Source organism: Pleurodeles waltl, chromosome 11 (assembly GCF_031143425.1).
Source record: "Pleurodeles waltl isolate 20211129_DDA chromosome 11, aPleWal1.hap1.20221129, whole genome shotgun sequence".
In the NCBI taxonomy this organism is placed as follows: domain Eukaryota; kingdom Metazoa; phylum Chordata; class Amphibia; order Caudata; family Salamandridae; genus Pleurodeles; species Pleurodeles waltl.
In genome coordinates, this window is record NC_090450.1 from 989,875,311 (window position 1) to 989,899,203 (window position 23,893).

The 23,893-nt window shown below is 45.0% G+C and overlaps 1 protein-coding gene across 4 annotated transcripts in view; it reads left to right on the forward strand.

Moving 5' to 3' along the window:
- Positions 1 to 23,893, forward strand: part of HIRA (histone cell cycle regulator) — a 391,587-nt gene that overhangs the window by 24,093 nt on the left and 343,601 nt on the right. For all 4 annotated transcript variants that reach the window (XM_069215325.1, XM_069215322.1, XM_069215324.1 and 1 more), the window contains exons 3-4: positions 18,901 to 19,011; positions 20,882 to 20,972. In XM_069215325.1, coding sequence (XP_069071426.1) covers positions 18,901 to 19,011; positions 20,882 to 20,972 — 202 coding nt within the window. The remainder of the gene's footprint in view (positions 1 to 18,900; positions 19,012 to 20,881; positions 20,973 to 23,893) is intronic.

Sequence of the window (23,893 nt, forward strand, 5' to 3'; positions counted from 1 at the left end):
CCATTTTAAAATGAGATCTTAATTCGTGGTACCACAACATTCAAAATGTAATGGGAGAAACTCTTATATATTTTTTGCAAGTAAGATCCGCTATGTATTAAATGTTCACAGTCCCAGTTTTTCGAGAGACTAAAAAAAAAAAAAAAAAAAAAAAAAACCTGTCTTCACCTCTATGGTTTCTGTGGTAAAATAATTTCTTAAAGGATGAGTTTCTATGTCAAAATTGCAAGTATGCCAAGGCTCTGTGGTCATCAGATGTCCAAAATTCACAGTATTATCCCTTTATGTCAGTTAAAAAATTAGGTAGGCTTTTGAGAAATGTACCCACTTTTCCAAAGTTTACAAGATGCTTATAGTTAAATAGCATATTGTGTTGCAAGTCTGTAATTGCTACTAGTTTGGATTGCCATGAAAATCCAGCAAGTTCACATTGGTCAGTTATGGAGTTTTTATATGCATGAATCAAAGTGGTCGCAAGCACTCTTTTATTTTAATACTAATGCTGTGATATGCAGTGGTTAAATGAGAACAACCAAGAAAGATTATATAGTACACAATTTTTTTTCCCTTCATATTTCTTGTGTGATATATGCTTGACATGAAGATGATGGGTCAATTCCAAATTAGTACACCACAGTTTGTATGTATTCTAAATCTAATATTACACTATACAAGGATAAATATCAAGTTTTCAAATATGAAGATCTAGAAACTTTCTCCTTCTATCCTAATGTTTAATTGTACCGAAGACTGACTGACTATTTATCCATTAATTGGCAGAGGTTTCTCTTAATGTCATTCACATGCATGAAGAAGACTTTAAGGATGCAAAGTTAGTCCTGTGGAGTAATTTGTTGTGTGTTTATAAAAGCCATTCAGCATATTTAGTTCTTCGGAGTAAGGGTTAGAATAATTAAATTATTAGATGATTAGTTGGTGCGCCATCAAAAAATTAAACCTACTCAGTCTGCTAGACATCCTCACCAAAGCAAAACCATCCTCGCATCAGTGGGAGCCCATCCCTGTCTCTGTCGTAACTCACAAAAAAAAAACCTCTAGCTCCAAACCGGTTGGAAATCATAAACTCCTCTCTTTCCCAAGGAATTGTCTCAGATCCACTGAAGGTCAGCAAGTCATCCCACTTCTGAAAAATCAGGGAGCAGTTCCCGAAGACCCGAACAACTTCTGTTCTATAACTAATCTTGCTTTTCTTGCTAAGATTCTGGGAAACTGTGCCACTTCACAGCTCAAACTCTTCTTTGAAAATAAACTATTAGATTAACTACAACCTGTTGTCAGAGCCTGTCCTGTCACAGAAACATCTATTGTGAAAAATATGGGTGATACCCTACTCATCCTAGATGAAGGCGGTTACAGTCTGCTTTTTTATTCTATACCGGTCAGCAGACTCCGACACAGTAAATCATGGCTTCCTGCTGCATGTTCTGGAAGGATGGAAGGATGGGCATTGGTGCCATAATCCTCAAATCGGTCACGTAATTCCTGGAAAATAGGTACCAACAAAGTAAGACCAACAGATGTTTTTTTATGACCCATGAAGCCTACACCAAGGGTTCCCCAAAGGCTCAGTCTTTCACCCACCCAACTTAGCATTTACATAAAGCCTGTAAAACCATTCCTTAACCAAGCTAACACCAACTATCTTTTAAAATGTCCTACCCCAGGGATGTGGAAACTTTAGCTATGATTCTTAATGAGAGCTAAACCTGGACCTCCACTTTCCATCTGAAACTTATCTCACAGGGCTCGAAAAATCATAAAAATGTTTCTAGACCTGCAAGTCGAGTAACTTAAATAATCTACTCGACCTAACAGTAATGTACTTGACCTGTAAACAGGTCTCAAATTGTGTGATCCTAGGCAAATAGTTTACAGAGTCGCCTTTTTCCCAATTCTCACATATGATTGCACCTTCAAGTATGTGAGCTCAGCATTTCTGCTGTACACAAAAACCTCTTTTGTTTGATTAAATAAACTAAATTTTGCTGCATGCATCACAAGAATCTAGCCTACGTACCCATGAGGTCTAGCCCACATAACCTAGGACTTCTTTTAGTTTACTAACAACATTGCAATCAGGGCAGGAGTGTTTCTCAGTTTGTTTAAACACTCAATTTCAATAAATATATTACTAAACCATGATGTGGTAACATATTGTCATCTACACACAGTAACTTTCCAAAAAATGTTCAAAAACCTCCCCACTAACTTGCAGCTATACTGATAAAACTATATAGTGTATTAACAATCTGTGAAAATTGGTTTTCAGAAAACATATCCTTTGCACATCAACATATAAAGTATTCTGGTTTGTTTTCATAAAATATTTTTTCATCACACTGAAATATAAAAAAGGGTTTTCACAACTACTGAAATATATTTTGAAATGTTTGCACAGTTGACTTAGTCATTTAAATGTTGTGTGTTAGGAAAAGCCTGACACCCTATATCCTTTTGTTTTGCATTCTAAGCAGCAGGTCACACAGTTCACCTCACATAGCCCTGTAACTCTGCATTCAGAAGGAAAATTAATTGTAAGAAAAATTGACTTTTGACCTCTGTCTATGAACACAGAGCAAATGTGACATAAGAACAAAATTTAAAGGCATCGTTTATTGCCCCTCCACTTTTCAACTAAACAGAACACCTGTTCAGTGTCAACTCGCCAGAAAGGACGAGTAAGTATTAAAAATAGCTCGACCTGAGCAAATTAGACTCGCCAGTGTGAGTGGTTGAGTGGATTTTTCGAGCCCTGACTCGATAAAAGCAGAATTTCTCTTCTTGCACCGTCTATGTGCACCGTCCTCATATCACTTAATTAATTCCCTCCGTAAAGGAATAAGGCCTCTAGTTCATTCCTCTGAATCCCCTTTGTTCTCGGGTGTAAAGGCAACACAGTACCCCCGGGGGTTGGTATCTTGCAGGATGTTTTGAGCGATTGAGAACATGGCAGGGGTGTGGATATTTGGGACATAATTTCTTCAAGGTACCCTAGGCTGAAGTATTGAGATATAACGTAGTTGGACCAGCCAGCCTTCTTCATTAGGATGACATTAGTAATGAATTAATGTAAGGAAATGCCTCCTTGGCATGGTTACCCCCTAACGTTTTGCCTTTGCTGATGCTAAGTTATGATTTGAAAGTGTGCTGGGACCCTGCTAACCAGGCCCCAGCACCAGTGTTCTTTCCCTAATCTGTACCTTTGTCTCCACAATTGGCACAACCCTGGCACTCAGGAAAGTCCCTTGTAACTGGTACCCCTGGTACCAAGGGCCCTGATGCCAGGGAAGGTCTTTAAGGGCTGCAGCATGTCTTATGCCACCCTAGGGACCCCTCACATACCCACTGCCTCACAGCTTGTGTGTGCTGATGGGGGAGAAAATGACTAAATCGACATGGCACTCCCCTCAGAGTGCCATGCCAACCTCACACTGCCTGTGGCATAGGTAAGTCACCCCTCTAGCAGGCCTTACAGCCCTAAGGCAGGGTGCACTATACCACAGGTGAGGGCATATGTGCATGAGCACTATGCCCCTACAGTGTCTAAGCAAAACCTTAGACATTGTAAGTGCAGGGTAGCCATAAGAATATATGGTCTGAGAGTTTTTCAAACACAAACTACACAGTTCCATAATGGCTACACTGAAAACTGGGAAGTTTGGTATCAAACTTCTCAGCACAATAAATGTACACTGTAAGGAAATGCCTCCTTGGCATGGTTACCCCCTGACTTTTTGCCTTTGCTGATGCTATGTTTTGAATTGAAAGTGTGCTGAGGCCTGCTAACCAGGCCCCAGCACCAGTGTTCTTTCCCTAACCTGTACTTTTGATTCCACAATTGGCACACCCTGGCATCCAGATAAGTCCCTTGTAACTGGTACCTCTGGTACCAAGGGCCCTGATGCCAGGGAAGGTCTCTAAGGGATGCAGCATGTATTATGCCACCCTAAGAGACCCCTCAATCAGCACAGACACACTGCTTACCAGCTTGTGTGTGCTAGTGAGAACAAAATGAGTAAGTCGACATGGCACTCCCCTCAGGGTGCCATGCCAGCCTCTCACTGCCTATGCAGTATAGGTAAGACACCCCTCTAGCAGGCCTTACAGCCCTAAGGCAGGGTGCACTATACCATAGGTGAGGGTACCAGTGCATGAGCACTGTGCCCCTACAGTGTCTAAGCAAGACCTTAGACATTGTAAGTGCAGGGTAGCCATAAGAGTATATGGTCTGGGAGTCTGTTTTACACGAACTCCACAGCACCATAATGGCTACACTGAAAACTGGGAAGTTTGGTATCAAACTTCTCAGCACAATAAATGCACACTGATGCCAGTGTACATTTTATTGTAAAATACACCACAGAGGGCACCTTAGAGGTGCCCCCTGAAACTTAACCGACTATCTGTGTAGGCTGACTGGTTCCAGCAGCCTGCCACACTAGAGACATGTTGCTGGCCCCATGGGGAGAGTGCCTTTGTCACTCTGAGGCCAGTAACAAAGCCTGCACTGGGTGGAGATGCTAACACCTCCCCCAGGCAGGAGCTGTAACACCTGGCGGTGAGCCTCAAAGGCTCACCCCTTTGTCACAGCCCCGCAGGACACTCCAGCTAGTGGAGTTGCCCGCCCCCTCCGGCCCCGGCCCCCACTTTTGGCGGCAAGGCCGGAGAAAATAATGAGAATAACAAGGAGGAGTCACTGGCCAGTCAGGACAGCCCCTAAGGTGTCCTGAGCTGAGGTGACTCTAACTTTTAGAAATCCTCCATCTTGCAGATGGAGGATTCCCCCAATAGGATTAGGGATGTGACCCCCTCCCCTTGGGAGGAGGCACAAAGAGGGTGTACCCACCCTCAGGGCTAGTAGCCATTGGCTACTAACCCCCCAGACCTAAACACGCCCTTAAATATAGTATTTAAGGGCTTCCCTGAACCTAAAGATTTAGATTCCTGCAACTACAAGAAGAAGGACTGCAAAGCTGAAAACCCCTGCAGAGGAAGACCAGAAGACACCAACTGCCTTGGCCCCAGAACTCACCGGCCTGTCTCCTGCCTTCCAAAGAACCCTGCTCCAGCGACGCTTTCCAAGGGACCAGCGACCTCTGAATCCTCTGAGGACTGCCCCGCTTCGAAGAAGACAAGAAACTCCCGAGGACAGCGGGCCTGCTCCAAAAGAACTGCAACTTTGTTACAAGGAGCAGATTTAAAGACCCCTGCAACTCCCCGCAAGAAGCGTGAGACTTGCAACACTGCACCCGGCGACCCCGACTCGACTGGTGGAGAACAACCAACTCAGGGAGGACCCTCCGGCGACTCTACGACTGTGAGTAACCAAAGTTGTCCCCCCTGAGCCCCCACAGCAACGCCTACAGAGGGAATCCCCAGGCTCCCCCTGACCGCGACTGTCTGAACTCCATTTCCCGACGGCTGGAAAAGACCCTGCACCCGCAGCCCCCAGCCCCTAAAGAAACAGAACTTCTGTGCAGGAGTGACCTCCAGGAGGCCCTCTCCCTTGCCCAGGTGGTGGCTACCCCGAGGAGCCCCCCCCTTGCCTGCCTGCATCGCTGAAGAGACCCCTTGGTCTCCCATTGAAACCTGAAGGAAACCCGACGCGTGTTTGCACACTGCACCCGGCCGCCCCCGCGCTGCTGAGGGTGTACTTTCTGTGCTACTTTGTGTCCCCCCCGGTGCCCTACAAAACCCCCCTGGTCTGCCCTCCGAAGACGCGGGTACTTACCTGCAAGCAGACTGGAACCGGGGCACCCCCTTCTCTCCATTGAAGCCTATGTGTTTTGGGCACCTCTTTGACCTTTGCACCTGACCGGCCCTGAGCTGCTGGTGTGATAACTTTGGGGTTGCTCTGAACCCCCAACGGTGGGCTACCTTGGACCAAAAACTGAAACCTGTAAGTGACTTACTTACCTGTTAAAACTAACAATAACTTACCTCCCCCAGGAACTGTGAAAATTGCACTGTGTCCACTTTTAAAACAGCTTATTGTGTTTTATGACAAAAGTATACATGCTAATGTAATGATACAAAGTTCCTAGAGTACTTACCTGCAATACCTTTCAAACAAGCTATTACATGTGAAATTTGAACCTGTGGTTCTTAAAATAAACTAAGAAAAGATATTTTTCTATTACAAAACCTATTGGCTGGATTTGTCTCTGAGTGTGTGTACCTCATTTATTGTCTATGTGTATGTACAACAAATGCTTAACACTACTCCTTGGATAAGCCTACTGCTCGACCACACTACCACAAAATAGAGCATTAGTATTATCTCTTTTTTACCACTATTTTACCTCTAAGGGGAACCCTTGGACTCTGTGCATGCTATTCCTTACTTTGGAATAGCACATACAGAGCCAACTTCCTACATTGGTGGATCAGCGGTGGGGTACAAGACTTTGCATTTGCTGGACTACTCAGCCAATACCTGATCACACGACAAATTCCAAAATTGTCATTAGAAATTGATTTTTGCAATTTGAAAAGTTTTCTAAATTCTTAAAAGTCCTGCTAGGGCCTTGTGTTAGTCCCTGTTAGCATTTCTTTTAGAGTTTAAAAGTTTGTAAAAGTTTGAATTAGATTCTAGAACTAGTTTTAGATTCTTAAAAGCATTCCAACTTTTAGAAGAATAATGTCTAGTACAGAGATGAATGTGGTGGAACTCGACACCACACCTTACCTCCATCTCCAGATGAAAGAGCTAAGGTCACTCTGTAACATAAGAAAAATAACAATGGGCTCCAGACCTACCAAAGTACAGCTCCAGGAGCTGTTGGCAGAGTATGATAGAGCCAATCCCTCTGTGGATAACACAGAGGAGGATGATAGTGAACTGGAGGAAGAATCCCCTCCACCAGTCCTATCTAGGGAGAACAGGGCTTCTCAAGCCCTGACTCCAAAAATAATAGTCAGAGATGCTGGCTCCCTCCCAGGAGGGTCCAGCCTCTCTGAAATCACTGAGGATAACCCCAGTGAAGAGGACATCCAGTTAGCCAGGATGGCCAAAAGATTGGCTTTGGAAAAACAGATCCTAGCCATAGAAAGGGAAAGACAAGAGATGGGCCTAGGACCCATCAATGGTGGCAGCAACATAACTAGCGTCAGAGATTCTCCTGACATGTTGAAAATCCCCAAAGGGATTGTAACTAAATATGAAGATGGTGATGACATCACCAAATGGTTCACAGCTTTTGAGAGGGCTTGTGAAACCAGAAAAGTGAACAAATCTCACTGGGGTGCTCTCCTTTGGGAAATGTTCACAGGAAAGTGTAGGGATAGACTCCTCACACTCTCTAAAAAAGATGCAGAATCTTATGACCTCATGAAGGGTACCCTGATTGAGGGCTTTGGATTCTCCACTGAGGAGTATAGGATTAGATTCAGGGGGGCTCAAAAATCCTCGAGCCAGACCTGGGTTGACTTTGTAGACTACTCAGTAAAAACACTAGATGGTTGGATTCAAGGCAATGGTGTAAATGATTATGATGGGCTGTACAATTTATTTGTGAAAGAACACCTATTAAGTAATTGTTTCAATGATAAACTGCATCAGCATCTGGTGGACCTAGGACCAATTTCTCCCCAAGAATTGGGAAAGAAGGCGGACCATTGGGTCAAGACTAGGGTGTCCAAAACTTCCACAGGGGGTGACCAAAAGAACGGGGTCACAAAACCTCCCCAGGGGAAAGGTGGTGAGACAGCCAAAAACAAAGATAGTAAAGAGTCTTCTACAGGCCCCCAAAAACCTGCACAGGAGGGTGGGCCCAGACCCTCTTCACAAAACAATTCTGGGTACAAGGGTAAAAACTTTGATCCCAAAAAGGCCTGGTGTCGAAACTGTAGTCAGTCTGGACACCAAACTGGAGACAAGGCCTGTCCCAAGAAAGATACCACTTCTAACTCCCATCCAGCTAAAACTGGAATGGCCAGTCTCCAAGTGGGATCAACAGTGTGCCCAGAGCAAATCAGGTGTCACACTGAAGCTACATTGGTCTCTGAGGGTGGGGTGGATTTAGCCACACTGGCTGCCTGGCCCCCTAACATGCAAAAATACAGGCAGCAGCTCTTAATTAATGGGACAAGTGTAGAGGGCCTGAGGGATACAGGTGCCAGTGTCACCATGGTGACAGAGAAACTGGTTTCCCCTGGACAAACCTATCCAGTCACCAATGCTGACAATCAGACTAAAGTACATCCCATGGCAATGGTAACTTTAGAGTGGGGAGGGGTCAATGGCCTGAAACAGGTGGTGGTCTCCTCAAATATCCCAGTAGACTGTTTGCTTGGAAACGACCTGGAGTCCTCAGCATGGGCTGAGGTAGAACTGAAAACCCATGCAGCCATGCTGGGTATCCCTGAACTGGTGTGTGTCAAGACTAGGGCACAGTGCAAGGCACAGGGTGAAAAAGTAGAGCTGGAGTCTGGAAAAATGGCCCAGCCTACCAAGAGAAAAGGAGAGTCAGCTGGGAAACCAGCTGCAACACAACACCAAAAAGAGAACCTCTCTTCTCAGGAAGAAGTTCTGCCCTTTGAGGGAACTGAGCCTATGGAGCTGGAACCTTATCAGGTTGAGCTCTTGGGCCCAGGGGGACCCTCAAGGGAAGAGTTGTGTAAGGGACAAGAAACCTGCCCCTCTCTTGAAGGCCTTAGGCAGCAAGCTGTTGAAGAGTCCAAAGGCAAGAAAAATGGAACACATAGGGTCTATTGGGAAGATGGACTCCTGTACACTGAAGCAAGAGATCCCAAACCTGGTGCCACTAGGAGAGTGGTAGTGCCTCAGGGTTTCAGAGAGTTTATTCTGACCTTAGCCCATGATATTCCCCTTGCTGGGCATTTGGGACAAACCAAGACGTGGGAGAGGTTAGTCAACCACTTCTACTGGCCCAATATGTCCCAGAAGGTTAAGGAGTTTTGCCTCTCCTGCCCCACCTGTCAATCCAGTGGTAAGACAGGTGGGCATCCAAAGGCCCCCCTCATTCCACTTCCAGTGGTGGGGGTCCCCTTTGAAAGAGTGGGTGTGGACATAGTTGGTCCACTAGAACCTCCCACAGCCTCAGGAAATATGTACATCCTAGTAGTAGTGGATCATGCTACTAGGTATCCTGAAGCTATTCCCCTTAGGTCGACTACTGCCCCTGCAGTAGCCAAGGCCCTCATTGGTATCTTTACCAGAGTGGGTTTCCCTAAGGAGGTGGTGTCTGACAGAGGTACCAACTTCATGTCAGCATACCTAAAACACATGTGGAATGAGTGTGGAGTGACTTACAAATTCACTACACCATATCATCCACAAACTAATGGCCTTGTTGAGAGATTCAACAAGACATTAAAGGGCATGATCATGGGGCTCCCAGAAAAACTCAAAAGGAGATGGGATGTCCTCCTGCCATGTCTGCTTTTCGCTTACAGAGAGGTGCCTCAGAAGGGAGTAGGATTCTCACCCTTTGAACTTCTGTTTGGCCACCCTGTAAGGGGACCACTTGCTCTTGTTAAAGAAGGCTGGGAGAGACTTCTTCATGAGCCTAAACAAGACATAGTGGACTATGTACTTGGCCTTCACTCAAGGATGGCAGAGTACATGGAAAAGGCAAGTAAAAACCTTGAGGCCAGCCAACAACTCCAGAAGTTGTGGTATGACCAAAAGGCTGCACTGGTTGAATTTCAACCAGGGCAGAAAGTCTGGGTTCTGGAGCCTGTGGCTCCCAGGGCACTCCAGGACAAATGGAGTGGCCCTTACCCAGTACTAGAAAGGAAGAGTCAGGTCACCTACCTGGTAGACCTGGGCACAAGCAGGAGCCCCAAGAGGGTGATCCATGTGAACCGCCTTAAGCTCTTCCATGACAGGGCTGATGTAAATCTGTTGATGGTGACAGATGAGGACCAGGAAGCTGAGAGTGAACCTCTCCCTGATCTCCTCTCATCAGACCCTAAAGATGGCTCAGTAGATGGAGTGATCTACTCAGACACCCTCTCTAGCCAACAGCAGTCTGACTGTAGGAAGGTCCTGCGGCAGTTTGCTGAACTCTTTTCCCTAACCCCTGGTCAGACACACCTGTGTACCCATGATGTGGACACAGGAGACAGCATGCCTGTCAAAAACAAAATATTTAGACAGTCTGATCAAGTTAAGGAAAGCATCAAGGTGGAAGTCCACAAGATGCTGGAATTGGGAGTAATTGAGTACTCTGACAGCCCCTGGGCTAGCCCAGTGGTCTTAGTCCCCAAACCTCACACCAAAGAAGGAAAGAGAGAGATGAGGTTTTGTGTGGACTACAGAGGTCTCAACTCTGTCACCAAGACCGATGCTCATCCCATTCCTAGAGCTGATGAGCTAATAGACAAATTAGGGGCTGCCAAATTCTTAAGTACCTTTGACTTAACAGTAGGGTACTGGCAAATCAAAATGGCCCCTGGAGCAAAAGAAAAGACAGCATTCTCCACACCGGATGGGCATTATCAGTTCACTGTAATGCCCTTTGGTTTAAAGAATGCCCCTGCCACCTTCCAAAGGTTGGTGAATCAAGTCCTTGCTGGGTTGGAATCTGTAAGGAAATGCCTCCTTGGCATGGTTGCCCCCTGACTTTTTGCCTTTGCTGATGCTATGTTTACAATTGAAAGTGTGCTGAGGCCTGCTAACCAGGCCCCAGCACCAGTGTTCTTTCCCTAACCTGTACTTTTGTATCCACAATTGGCAGACCCTGGCATCCAGATAACTCCCTTGTAACTGGTACTTCTAGTACCAAGGGCCCTGATGCCAAGGAAGATCTCTAAGGGCTGCAGCATGTCTTATGCCACCCTAGAGACCTCTCACTCAGCACAGACACACTGCTTGCCAGCTTGTGTGTGCTGGTGAGAACAAAACGAGTAAGTCGACATGGCACTCCCCTCAGGGTGCCATGCCAGCCTCTCACTGCCTATGCAAGTATAGGTCAGTCACCCCTCTAGCAGGCCTTACAGCCCTAAGGCAGGGTGCACTATACCATAGGTGAGGGTACCAGTGCATGAGCATGGTACCCCTACAGTGTCTAAACAAAACCTTAGACATTGTAAGTGCAGGGTAGCCATAAGAGTATATGGTCTGGGAGTTTGTCAAACACGAACTCCACAGCACCATAATGGCTACACTGAAAACTGGGAAGTTTGGTATCAAACTTCTCAGCACAATAAATGCACACTGATGCCAGTGTACATTTTATTGCAAAATACACCCCAGAGGGCACCTTAGAGGTGCCCCCTGAAACTTACCCGACTGTCTGTGTAGGCTGACTAGTTCCAGCAGCCTGCCACACTAGAGACATGTTGCTGGCCCCATGGGGAGAGTGCCTTTGTCACTCTGAGGCCAGTAACAAAGCCTGCACTGGGTGGAGATGCTAACACCTCCCCCAGGCAGGAGCTGTGACACCTGGCGGTGAGCCTCAAAGGCTCACCCCTTTGTCACAGCCCAGCAGGGCACTCCAGCTTAGTGGAGTTGCCCGCCCCCTCCGGCCACGGCCCCCACTTTTGGCGGCAAGGCTGGAGGGAACAAAGAAAGCAACAAGGAGGAGTCACTGGCCAGTCAGGACAGCCCCTAAGGTGTCCTGAGCTGAGGTGACTCTAACTTTTAGAAATCCTCCATCTTGCAGATGGAGGATTCCCCCAATAGGGTTAGGATTGTGACCCCCTCCCCTTGGGAGGAGGCACAAAGAGGGTGTACCCACCCACAGGGCTAGTAGCCATTGGCTACTAACCCCCCAGACCTAAACACGCCCTTAAATTTAGTATTTAAGGGCTACCCTGAACCCTAGAAAATTAGATTCCTGCGACAACAAGAAGAAGGACTGCCCAGCTGAAAACCCCTGCAGAGGAAGACCAGAAGACAACAACTGCCTTGGCTCCAGAAACTCACCGGCCTGTCTCCTGCCTTCCAAAGAACTCTGCTCCAGCGACGCCTTCCAAAGGGACCAGCGACCTCTGAATCCTCTGAGGACTGCCCTGCTTCGACGACGACCAGAAACTCCAGAGGACAGCGGACCTGCTCCAAAAAGACTGCAACTTTATTTCAAGAAGCAGCTTTAAAGAACCCTGCAACTCCCCGCAAGAAGCGTGAGACTTGCAACACTGCACCCGGCGACCCCGACTCGGCTGGTGGAGAACCAACACCTCAGGGAGGACCCCCGGACTACTCTCCGACTGTGAGTACCAAAACCTGTCCCCCCTGAACCCCCACAGCGCCGCCTGCAGAGGGAATCCCGAGGCATCCCCTGACCGCGACTCTCTGAAACCTAAGTCCCGACGCCTGGAAAAGGCCCTGCACCCGCAGCCCCCAGGACCTGAAGGGCCTGGACTTTCACTGGAGAAGTGACCCCCAGGAGTCCCTCTCCCTTGCCCAAGTGGAGGTTTCCCCGAGGAAGCCCCCCCTTGCCTGCCTGCAGCGCTGAAGAGATCCGTTGATCCCTCATAGACTAACATTGCAAACCCGACGCTTGTTTCTACACTGCACCCGGCCGCCCCCACGCTGCTGAGGGTGAAATTTCTGTGTGGGCTTGTGTCCCCTCCGGTGCCCTACAAAACCCCCCTGGTCTGCCCTCCGAAGACGCGGGTACTTACCTGCAAGCAGACCGGAACCGGGGCACCCCCTTCTCTCCATTCTAGCCTATGCGTTTTGGGCACCACTTTGAACGCTGCACCTGACCGGCCCTGAGCTGCTGGTGTGGTGACTTTGGGGTTGCTCTGAACCCCCAACGGTGGGCTACCTGGGACCAAGAACTGAACCCTGTAAGTGTCTTACTTACCTGGTAAAACTAACAAAAACTTACCTCCCCCAGGAACTGTGAAAATTGCACTAAGTGTCCACTTTTGAAATAGCTATTTGTGAATAACTTGAAAAGTATACATGCAATTGAAATGATTCAAAGTTCCTAATGTACTTACCTGCAATACCTTTCAAACAAGATATTACATGTTAAATTTGAACCTGTGGTTCTTAAAATAAACTAAGAAAAGATATTTTTCTATAACAAAACCTATTGGCTGGATTTGTCTCTGAGTGTGTGTACCTCATTTATTGTCTATGTGTATGTACAACAAATGCTTAACACTACTCCTTGGATAAGCCTACTGCTCGACCACACTACCACAAAATAGAGCATTAGTATTATCTATTTTTACCACTATTTTACCTCTAAGGGGAACCCTTGGACTCTGTGCATGCTATTCCTTACTTTGGAATAGCACATACAGAGCCAACTTCCTACATACACTGATGCCAGTGTGCAATTTATTGTAAAATACACCCAGAGGGCATCTTAGAGATGCCCCCTGAAAACATACCCGACTTCCAGTGTAGGCTGACTAGTTTCTGCCAGCCAGCCTCACACCAGACATGTTGCTGGCCACATGGGGAGAGTGCCTTTGTCACTCTGTGGCCAGGATCAAAGCCTGTACTGGGTGGAGGTGCTTCTCACCTCCCCCTGCAGGAACTGTAACACCTGACGGTGAGCCTCAAAGGCTCACCCCTTTTGTTACAGCGCCACAGGGCATCCCCACTTTTGGCGGCAAGGCTGGAGGAGATAATTAGAAAAGCAAGGAGGAGCCACCCACCAGTCAGGACAGCCCCTAAGGTGTCCTGAGCTGAGGTGACCCTTACTTTTAGAAATCCTCCATCTTGTGAGTGGAGGATTCCCCCAATAAAATTAGGGATGTGCCCCCCCTCCTCACAGGGAGGAGGCACAAAGAGGGTGTAGCCACCCTCCAGGACAGTAGCCATTGGCTACTGCCCTCCCAGACCTAAACACACCCCCAAATTCAGTATTTAGGGGCGCCATAGAACCTAGGAAACTAGATTTCGGTAACCTTAACAAGAAGAAGGACTGCTGATCTGAAGCCCTGCAGAGAAGACGGAGACGACAACTGCTTTTACCCCAGCCCTACCGGCCTGTCTCCCAACTTCGAAGAAAACTGCAACAGCGACGCATCCAACAGGGACCAGCGACCTCTGAAGCCTCAGAGGACTGCCCTGCAACCAAGGACCAAGAAACTCCAGTGAACAGCGGCCCTGTTCAACAACCTGCAACTTTCTTGCAACAAAGAAGCAACTTTAAAGACTTCACGTTTCCCGCCGGAAGCATGAGACTTTCCTCTCTGTATCCGACGCCCCGGCTCGACCTGCGGAAAACCAAAACCTCAAGGAGGACTCCCTGGCGACTGCGAGCCTGTGAGTAACCAGAGACAACCCCCCTGTGCCCCCACAGCTACACCTGCAGAGGAAATCCAGAGGCTCCCCCTGACCGCGACTGCCTGTAACAAGGGACCCGACGCCTGGAACCAACACTGGCACCCGCAGCCCACAGGACCTGAACCGAACTCCAGTGCAGGAGCGACCCCCAGGCGACCCTCTGCCTAGCTCAGGTGGTGGCTGCCCCAGGGAGCCCCCCCCCTGTGCCTGCCTGCATCGTTGAAGAGACCCCCGGGTCTCCCCATTACTTCCTATCTGAAACCCGACGTTCGTTTGCTCCCTGCACCCGGCTGCTGAGGGTGTACTTTCTGTGCCTGCTTGTGCCCCTCCCGGTGCACTACAAAACCCCCCTGGTCTGCCCCCCAAGGACACGGGTACTTATCTGCTGGCAGACTGGAATCGGGGCACCCCTGTTCGCCATTGAAGCCTATGTGTTTTGGGCACCTCCTTGACCTCTGCACCTGAACGGCCCTGAGCTGCTGTTGTGGTAACTTTGGGGTTGCCTTGAACCCCCAACGGTGGGCTACCTATGCCCCAACTTTGAGACTTGTAAGTGTTTTACTTACCTACAAACTTAACCTTTACTTACCTCCCCCAGGAACTGTTGATTTTTGCAGTGTCCACTTTGAAAATAGCTTATTGCCATTTTTACAAAGACTGTATATGATATTGTGATCATTCAAAGTTCCTAGAGTATCTAGGTGAAAGACCTTTCATTTGAAGTATTACTTGTAAATCTTGAACCTGTGGTTCTTAAAATGAACTAAGAAAATATATTTTTCATTATAAAAACCTATTGGCCTGGAGTAAGTCTTTGAGTGTGTGTTCCTCATTTATTGCCTGTGTGTGTACAACAAATGCTTAACACTACCCTCTGATAAGCCTACTGCTCGACCACACTACCACAAAATAGAGCATTAGAATTATCTATTTTTGCCACTATCTTACCTCTAAGGGAACCCTTGGACTCTGTGCACACTATTTCTTACTTTGAAATAGTATATACAGAGCCAACTTCCTACAATTAATAATCCAGTTCTCAAGTTTAGGTGAGTCAAAGGGGTTTGCAGAGTGATCTCAGTGCAGGCTACAAAGATATAGCCAGCTTTCTCACTTGCCATAAAAAGGATTGAAGATCACCTTGTATTCAATAAAACAATCAAAACTTCTCAGTGTACCATATGGAATATGGCCATGTGTTGCAGGCTGCCATACTTCTTTCTACTTAGGTATTGTTTTTGGTTTCACAATTGCTAAGAAGATTGAGGGATAGTTGTGTGCTTTATTTATTTTATTTACAATATCAAAACATAATACTAGGAGGATGATCCTCCACTCCATTGTTGCTGTGGTGTCCTTATATAGCCCCACATGGATTTTACCTTTAGACCTTTTGACAAGTTGCCATGATATTCTGATTTGTAGAAGACAAACTCTCTCTTGGGGTCATTAAGGGTTGGCCACTTTGTCCTCATCTGTAACTGGGCAACAATGTAGATTTTACAAACTGAGTAATACAAGCTGCAAAGTTATCAATAAGGATGGTCATCACCGTACGTGATATTGCACGCTTCATTGAGAACATTATTTTGACTTAGCCTGCACATACACATTTAGCAGCTAGTGAAGGGGTAGAACGATGAGTCCTCTTTGCTGTACAATGTGTGACTGGAGGCAAATCAGATATTCAGAGCACCTAAGTGCCATGATTATTGGTTAGCAAGAGTGTAACCCAGTCATTTGCAGATTCCAGCACTGGCGAGCTCTTCCTGTTTTCTGGCTAGTTGTACTGACTGGGCTAAGATGTGAAAGGCCATCCAAATACGTGACAAGACCAGAGGGTGCAATCACGCCATTCAACAGATCCGATCTAAAATATTGTTTTGCATGTCGATCATAGCTGTCCAAGTCACTCAGCCTGTTTCAGAGGTGTAGGAAAGTGCCCCTTTTTGGCATGGTCACCCCCCACTCTTTGCCTGGCATGCAGTGCAATTTTAACTGAAAATGCACTGGGTTCCTGCTAACCAGGTCCACAGTAGCAGATCTCTTTCCCTAAAACTATGCATCTCATTTTGATATATCATTTAATGAGCCAGCTTCCTGCAAGAGGCTAACAGCCAACCCCGTAGAATCTGATGTGCCTGGAGAAAAATCCTCCAATTTGATCGCAGCCACCTTCTGCAGAAACATTGCAGAGAATGGGATGGGTGGAACCTGAAAATGATCCAAGCCTTCATCAGTGTATAAAGTAGTCACTGATTCAAAGGAAGACTTCACAGTCATGATAGAACTACGACAGCACCTAAGGTCGTCCTGGCCTTCAGTCACTATCAAAGAGTTGATCACTGCAGACCGACCATTTTCTGAAACTAGGCCAAATTTAAATGAATATTTGTCACAGGTGTCTCAAGAGATAGCCTGTAGGTCACCATGCACAGCCTGTTTATCGCAAAAAGTGTGGACATTTTCTAACCTAATTCTGTGTCTAATTCACAGTTGAGTGCAGAGTAGACACCAATTTTGTAATGAATTTTGGTTCATTTACAAAGGCATGGTTATAGACTACGTTAGCAGGACAGAGACCATACTTGTAGGTTTTCTGCTTTCACGAGAGGACAGCTTCAATCTCCTCGGGTGAAGACTTAATAGAAGCCTTTTACAGCTTTCTATCCAGTTTCTAAATACCGTTTAGATTTGTGGCCATCTGCTTTTTGACAGGCTTTCTGGTCCTATCACTTGTCAATTCTAGGTTTGCACTAGTGGCAGTGTACGTGTGAACAGCCAGAACCTAAACTTTGTTCCCTCAATCTAACAGAGTGTACAAAATGATTGCTTGCTGTATACTGTATCATACTACAAATCCCCTTACTTTTTTCATTGCTGAAGCAAGCATTGCAGTCCCCAAGAATGTGAGATAGGTTTTGAAAAAAGGGACCTTGTGCCCAGCGTTCAGTGTACTAGATGTCAAGGTGTCAGAACCGCATAAACCGATGAATGCCCACTTTTAGGGTGGTTGCATTGAGAAAGAGGGAGACATTTACTATCATAATTTCTAATTAAATATTTGCAAGAGCGACCAGATGTATTGTAATGGTCTTAAAAAAGAAGCAGCACTCCACCACCAGAGTATCACATTGCATTACAGAATATTTTGAGTGGATTACTACTGCTTAAGAATATTTGTGGAAGATCAATTACTTTTGTTAAAGAAGGTTTGTGAACATGGTAGCTTCATTAAAGAATGCTTATTGCATGTCCGCTTCCAGTAATGTTTTGGGAGTACCGTTGCTTTGTTTATATCGTATGTTGTCATCTCTTTTGTAAATTTCCTCTGTTTAAAGAAAAGCAACTATCAAAAGTTAACTTAATTAAAGTTACATTTTGTGGCCTACTCTGTGTTAAAAAAATAATTTAAAAGTCAGCAGATTCAGACAGGTATCCTAATGGAGAGCGGTCTCCAGGCAATCACTAATTCTGAGAATGAGACATCAGTGCTTCTTGCTCAGGGAAGACTGAGGCAAGAATTAAGGCGACTCGTGGTTCTTGGATGTTGACGACTGAACTATTGATGTGATGGGGTTAGTTACTAGCGGTAAAATGAGAGCATGGCATGTCTTCAGTATTGAGGAACAGAATGTAATTAGATCAAGGAGTCTTTATTTGAGAATAGGAAAGTGACTGTATAAGCCTGATACAGGAAAAATGCAACAGGAGATCTGGATATGGTGAAGGAACAAAGTGTTAGAAGGTGTGTTGGATGTAGGATTTAAGTAACTGAAGCTCAGTGGAACTTCTGTGGGTGATGGAGGTGTAAAGAGTCCCACTGCAGCAATTTGTGGGTGGGTGGGTGAAATGCTTAGTGAATTGGTTGAACAGAGGATCACCCGGTCTAAGGACTAGGGTTTGTTCAGATGATTAGTGAATGCAACAAGCCAGACAGTGGTTTGAGTGGGAGAGTGAAATGGTTGGCGAATAGGTTGAACTGAGAGTCACCCGTTGCAATGACACTTATGTCTCCGACGGTTAGTCAATGATGTCTGCAAAAGTGAAATACTTTGTGAGCAGGTTGGACAGAGGTTCACCGAGTCTATTGACAGTGGGAGGATGAAATGGTAATATAGAGATTTGGACACCTTCTTTGTCCATTAGTGGTGATGGCTTTCCCATTTGCTGCAGTTCCTCTGTACTGAGAAGACTGAAGTGTGAAGGACTAATTTGGACAGTTGAAGGTAGGATTACTACTGAGGGTACCTTGGGCATTCTTAACGTTTAGAAAGAGCCTCAATCGCTTCTGTGACAGGGAGTGCTTTGGGTGGCGGGTGAATAAGCTGCTCAGCAGCACCCCGATTGAGTTGGAGTTGGGCCAGTTTTCAGCTAGTAAGTCCAATTAATGTAGCATATGACGTGCCCAGCGTGCATCGTGGCTGTCACGTGGGGGCAGTTTCAGAGCGAGTTCAAATTGGAGCAAGAAACCAGACTGGGAACAGAGGGTAGCAAGCCTGTGGGACAAGTGGGTTTCACTCATCATCCAGAGGGTTGAGATTATTCCTCGATTGATATTGAATGCAAGGGTTAGTATGTGTATTTCTCATGTTAAGAAGAATCAGACATCAAAAATGAAAGAGGTTGGTTTTATATATACATTTTCCATTACACAGGACAAGATTCTGGAAAGGTTGTCATCTGGAACATGCCACCGATCCTCAAAGAAGATGATGAAAAGAATGAAAGTGTTCCCAAGATGCTTTGTCAGATGGACAACCACTTAGGTAGGTGCCCTCAGCTTTGTTGATACACCTCTAGTTCCCAAGAAGCTGGGTGCAAGTCTGCAGGGCAGCTAGACTATTGGTTTCAACAGACACCCCATCATGTTGTTAACCCACTTTTATTAAACCTATCCTACTAGAGCAAGGAGTGATTTCTCTATGCCTCTGCTTCACCAGGGAAGCAACACGACTCCGCAGTGGTAGCTATATAAGTACACTGCCAGGTCAAGTCTGTGTTAATATTTATTGTAAGCTGAATAGACCGGTCAGGAATTACCAATCACTGGTTCATTCTCAGGAGACAGATAGTATTTTATTAATCAATCATTTACAGTATATATTTCAAATGATGCCTTGCTTTTTTCTTTACATGCCTTTCAATCCTGAAAAAATATTGTAGTATTCTATTGAAGAGATATACAATTGTATATTGTTGGTGCAAGGATTGTGATTTGCAAAATATCTTTTTACGGTTTACAAAAGCACCTTTAGGAGTTGTAAAAGTCTGCCAGTCATGTTAAAGGCCCTAACAAAATCTCAGATAGGAGGGGAATGTGAAATGGGTATCCCTCACCTAGCTGCAATTTGGAAAGGGATCTATCAATAGTTTGTGGTTGCAAAGCATTTATGAGACACCGGGGATAATATTATCGAGGCCATCTTCCTCGTTAGAAATCAAATTGGTTGGGCTTAGTGGTCGCACATTATGACCTGCTTAATTAATATTCATTAGGCAGGTCTTTTTGTGAACCCTGTGAAAGGAACGTTTGTGAGTGTACCTGTTGGTACACTGGTCACATTACAAATTGCATTCCCATTTGCAAACCATCCCTGTGTTCCAATCTCCAAAGCGCTGTGAATCACCTTTGTATGGGGCTGTACGATGTAGAAATTAAGTGACCCCTGTCTTCCCGCCTCAAACCTTCTGTTAGTGTCAGTTTCATATCTTGGCCCTCCCCCCACCACTTCTGTTTCGTTTGAAAGAGATCTTGCTCCCTCGTTTTCCCAAAGAGCCCTTTGATAAAATGATCTCCTCTGGCACTACTCCAAGTGAAAGGGAGAAGCCTGCTTTGTGCACAGAAGGACGGGACAAAAATGGCAAGATGGAGTCTTTACCTGGTATCGCTCATTGCAAAGTCATGACTAATACTTTTGTGCTTGTAAGATCCACTCTGTACTCAGTGCTAATGGAGCATGTTTCTTTGTAAGAAAGATCTTGGTAAGGAATGCCAGTCTGTTGAAAACGTAAGCCTTTGCTCGCCTCCCGAGTCCCCATACTTAGGTTTCACTTTTGACTCTTTCTGTTAATCCTTGTTATCATATTCCACTTGGTAAGCTAATGTAAAAAAAAAACCACAAAGGTTGTTTGGAAGGGGACCATGTGTCACTAGTTCACAGTGTAAATGACGTGCAGAACAGCTTGCAAAGCTGTACAATGTGTTTTTTTTTCTAGTTCTCCGGAGCTCCTCTTGCAGCAGCTTAAAACCTCTGTGTCAACCGCTAGCTAGCTTGTTCTTGTGTGTAGATGTCACGGTGGCTCTCATTATTTGTTGTTGATACTGATCAAGCCTAAAACAGCGTGCCTTGTCATAAAGCGGCAACTATCCATTAACCTGGCTTTTCTGTGGTTCAAAAAATCCCATAGAAAAGCAAGTCTCTTCTTTCTGTCTCTCACCAGGAAGGTAGCTTGGTAGTTGGCACTCGCTGGAGAGATCATTGTGCAAATAACATTCCAAATTCTGACATGGGCAGCCCAGTCTTAGTTTAGAAATGTATACATGGTGTATTTACTGCTTCCTTCTTCCCGGAAGTGTTGCTTTGAGTCTTGTTCATTCACACCAGGACCAACCTTGCTTCTGTGTTTTCATTCCAGCCTGTGTTAACTGTGTACGGTGGTCGAACAGCGGAGTCTATTTGGCCTCTGGTGGCGACGACAAGCTGATCATGCTCTGGAAACGAGCTGCGTGAGTTGAGTTCAGCATTTAGTCTTTATTATTTTCATCTACAAAGCATGGGTGAGGGTGTGATTCCCATCTGTAGTAGAATGTAGACGAACCGGAGGAGGCGTAAGGTATAATATTTATTCTAATCGGTGCTGTTTCCCAGCAATTCCTCACCTTCAGAGCTACCCCCAGATGTCAGATTTGATCTAGACATTTTCCAGTCCTTCCATTCAGGATTTCATCAGCGCAGACATTCTGCTGCAGTTATATAGATTGGAGTACATGGTTTCCAACAAAGGCATCATCTTTTTTGCATTCGACACAGGTGTTTGGGTAAGAACTCTCAAGATTCCACTAGATAACTTTGTCAGTGAGATTTATTTATTTAGTTTTTGACTGTGAAACCGTGTTCCTTTCTAAAACTTTGTACAAAGAATAGATATCCGTAACAGACTCCAAATTACAAAGACACTGTCTTGGTTTTAAGTGCAACCTAAACGCATGTGACGCCTTTCACCAGATGGAGCCAAAGCAAAGAGAGATTCCATATTATTATTGGCTATCCAGCAAAGATGTGCCCAGCTTGGTGAATAGAACTATGCCATTCGGAGTCACTAACCACAAAGCATAAATGTGTGTGTGTTTGTGCGCACGTATAGCCAGCGCCTGCCCTTTGTAAAGTCTTCATTTAGCTATTTTTTAATAAACTCTTTATCTTCGTCCCACTGTTAGGTCTGAGTGTCACCGGAGAATCCAATCCCCAACAACCTAAAAACTAAATTTTCAGCTGAGATAATTTCAGTGCGTGCTATTCCTCAATTTGTACGCCACATTTTCCTTCTCCTTCAGTCAACTCTTCACAAAGCTGAGATTGTGATTATCTATGCTCACAGATATTGCCCCTTGAAACAGCTTTCCTCTGTCATTCCTTTGGTAGATGACATATTGCTGGAAGCAGCAGCGCCCCCTCCCTTCTGAATGGTGCCACACTCTGCCTTTCTTGATATTCACTGATTTAATCTATAATATTTATAGCAATCATTGGCAATGCCAATACGTCTGTCTTATGAATGAGAGTGCCTTTTGTGTCATTGACAGGTTTAGACTCTAAATAAATCATCTTACAGGCACTCAACTTTGCGCTTGTGCACCCATTCATCCATCCACGGACTCATTCTTTCATTCACCCTGTGACACAGCCGCAATATAAAAAAAAACCACCACCCCACATATGCAAGATAAGTTGAAATAATGTAAGTAGAAAAAAGAAAACATGCTGCTGCCCAAACACGGCAGACCTATGTTTGCAACAACTAAACATAATATTTAGTGTCTGTCTTGAAGAAGTATTGTACATAGTCTTTTGTCTTAAAGTTCCAGCATGGCTGCCACGTTCAAAAACTATGAGTTGGCAATATTGGAATGGTAAAGGAATGATACAGTATGGACCACAGCTTTCTGTAATGGTCGTTTGGTTTAGAGGAAATGGTCACTTGGGATGCAGCACACTGCAGATGTAATAAGGGCAACCAAGAGACCTGTTAGGTAGTAACCTCTTAAAAAACATTGAAATAAAAAAGTATTAGGGAATAAATGAAATGGCTACTATAAAAAGAGAAAAGAGAAAACTAAAGGACTGGCCAAGTAGCCCTGACACTGAAGCACACACATTTTCAGGTGGATGTGCACAGATAATCACACTGTCATCCTTCAGAGGGCAAGAGAGACAGTGACTGATGTGGACTGAACGTTTACCCCCCCATGCAGCATGCTGTCATGGATGGAAGCCCAGTGCGTATGACAGACAGACCAATAGCAGGAGAAGAGTGACCCAAAGGCCTTCTTTGTATCTATATGGATATATGTTACATCTTTATGGATGTATGTATTATTTAATGATTTATTTTATTGCAAGATTCTGACAGCTAGGCCTGTCAGGCCTTTTGAAGAGATTCTAGCAGAAATTGTTACAGTGGAAATCTTTGGCCCTCTAGGGTTTGCCATGGGGTGTTAACAAAACCAAAATCCTTCTCTACATATGTAATCTTTGAAATGTTCATGTAAAAAATATTCCTTTCTGTAGGCTATAATACGGAGTAATAGCAATCCAACCTTAAATACCTATTAACGTTAACTTATTGTTTTCACAATCATAAATGTCCGGCCTACTGCCTTTGTTGTAACTTTTTGTTGTAAACAATCATGCCTTTAACCTTTATCACTGGCTTGTCATATTAACCAACTCAGACCTACTGTGTTGGCCATAAGCTTTCCCAAAAAGCTTCCATCACGTATACTATAAGTACACTCGAAATATGTACACATACATTTGTGAAAACAATATGAAATCTCTATTAATGGATCTTAATAAAGATTATCATAGTACAAATCTTCTATACCAATGGTTTGTTTGAGTGCTTATTTATTACATGCAACAAAATACTAAGTCCAGGTGAAATTTAAATTCTGCAGTTATAATGTGTAATTTCAAGATTATGCTTGATACCCAACTATTCGCCACAGTTATACTGGTATGCCACGTTGCTTAATTATTGCTGCAGTTTGTGGCAAAATTGTAGTATGGGTACAACACAAACAACCAGAATGCAAGCAAGTGATGTTTGCAATAGTTATGAACTTTTTTTTTTTTTTTTTGGTGCAATGATATTTTTTGTGTGCGTAATTTGTCCAATCCTCTCATTTTATACTTAATGTGATGATGCATTTCATGCTAAAATGTAGTGCAAAATAATGAATTTGCATTTTGTGTAATTATCTAATGCTTTAAACACTAAGGGCCTGATTACAACCTTGACGGATGGGATACTCCGTCACAAACTTGACGGATATCCCGCCCTCTGTATTGCAAGTTCCATTATGTCCTATGGAACTTGTAAAATGACGGGCGGGATATCCGTCACGTTTGTGACTGAGTATCCCAT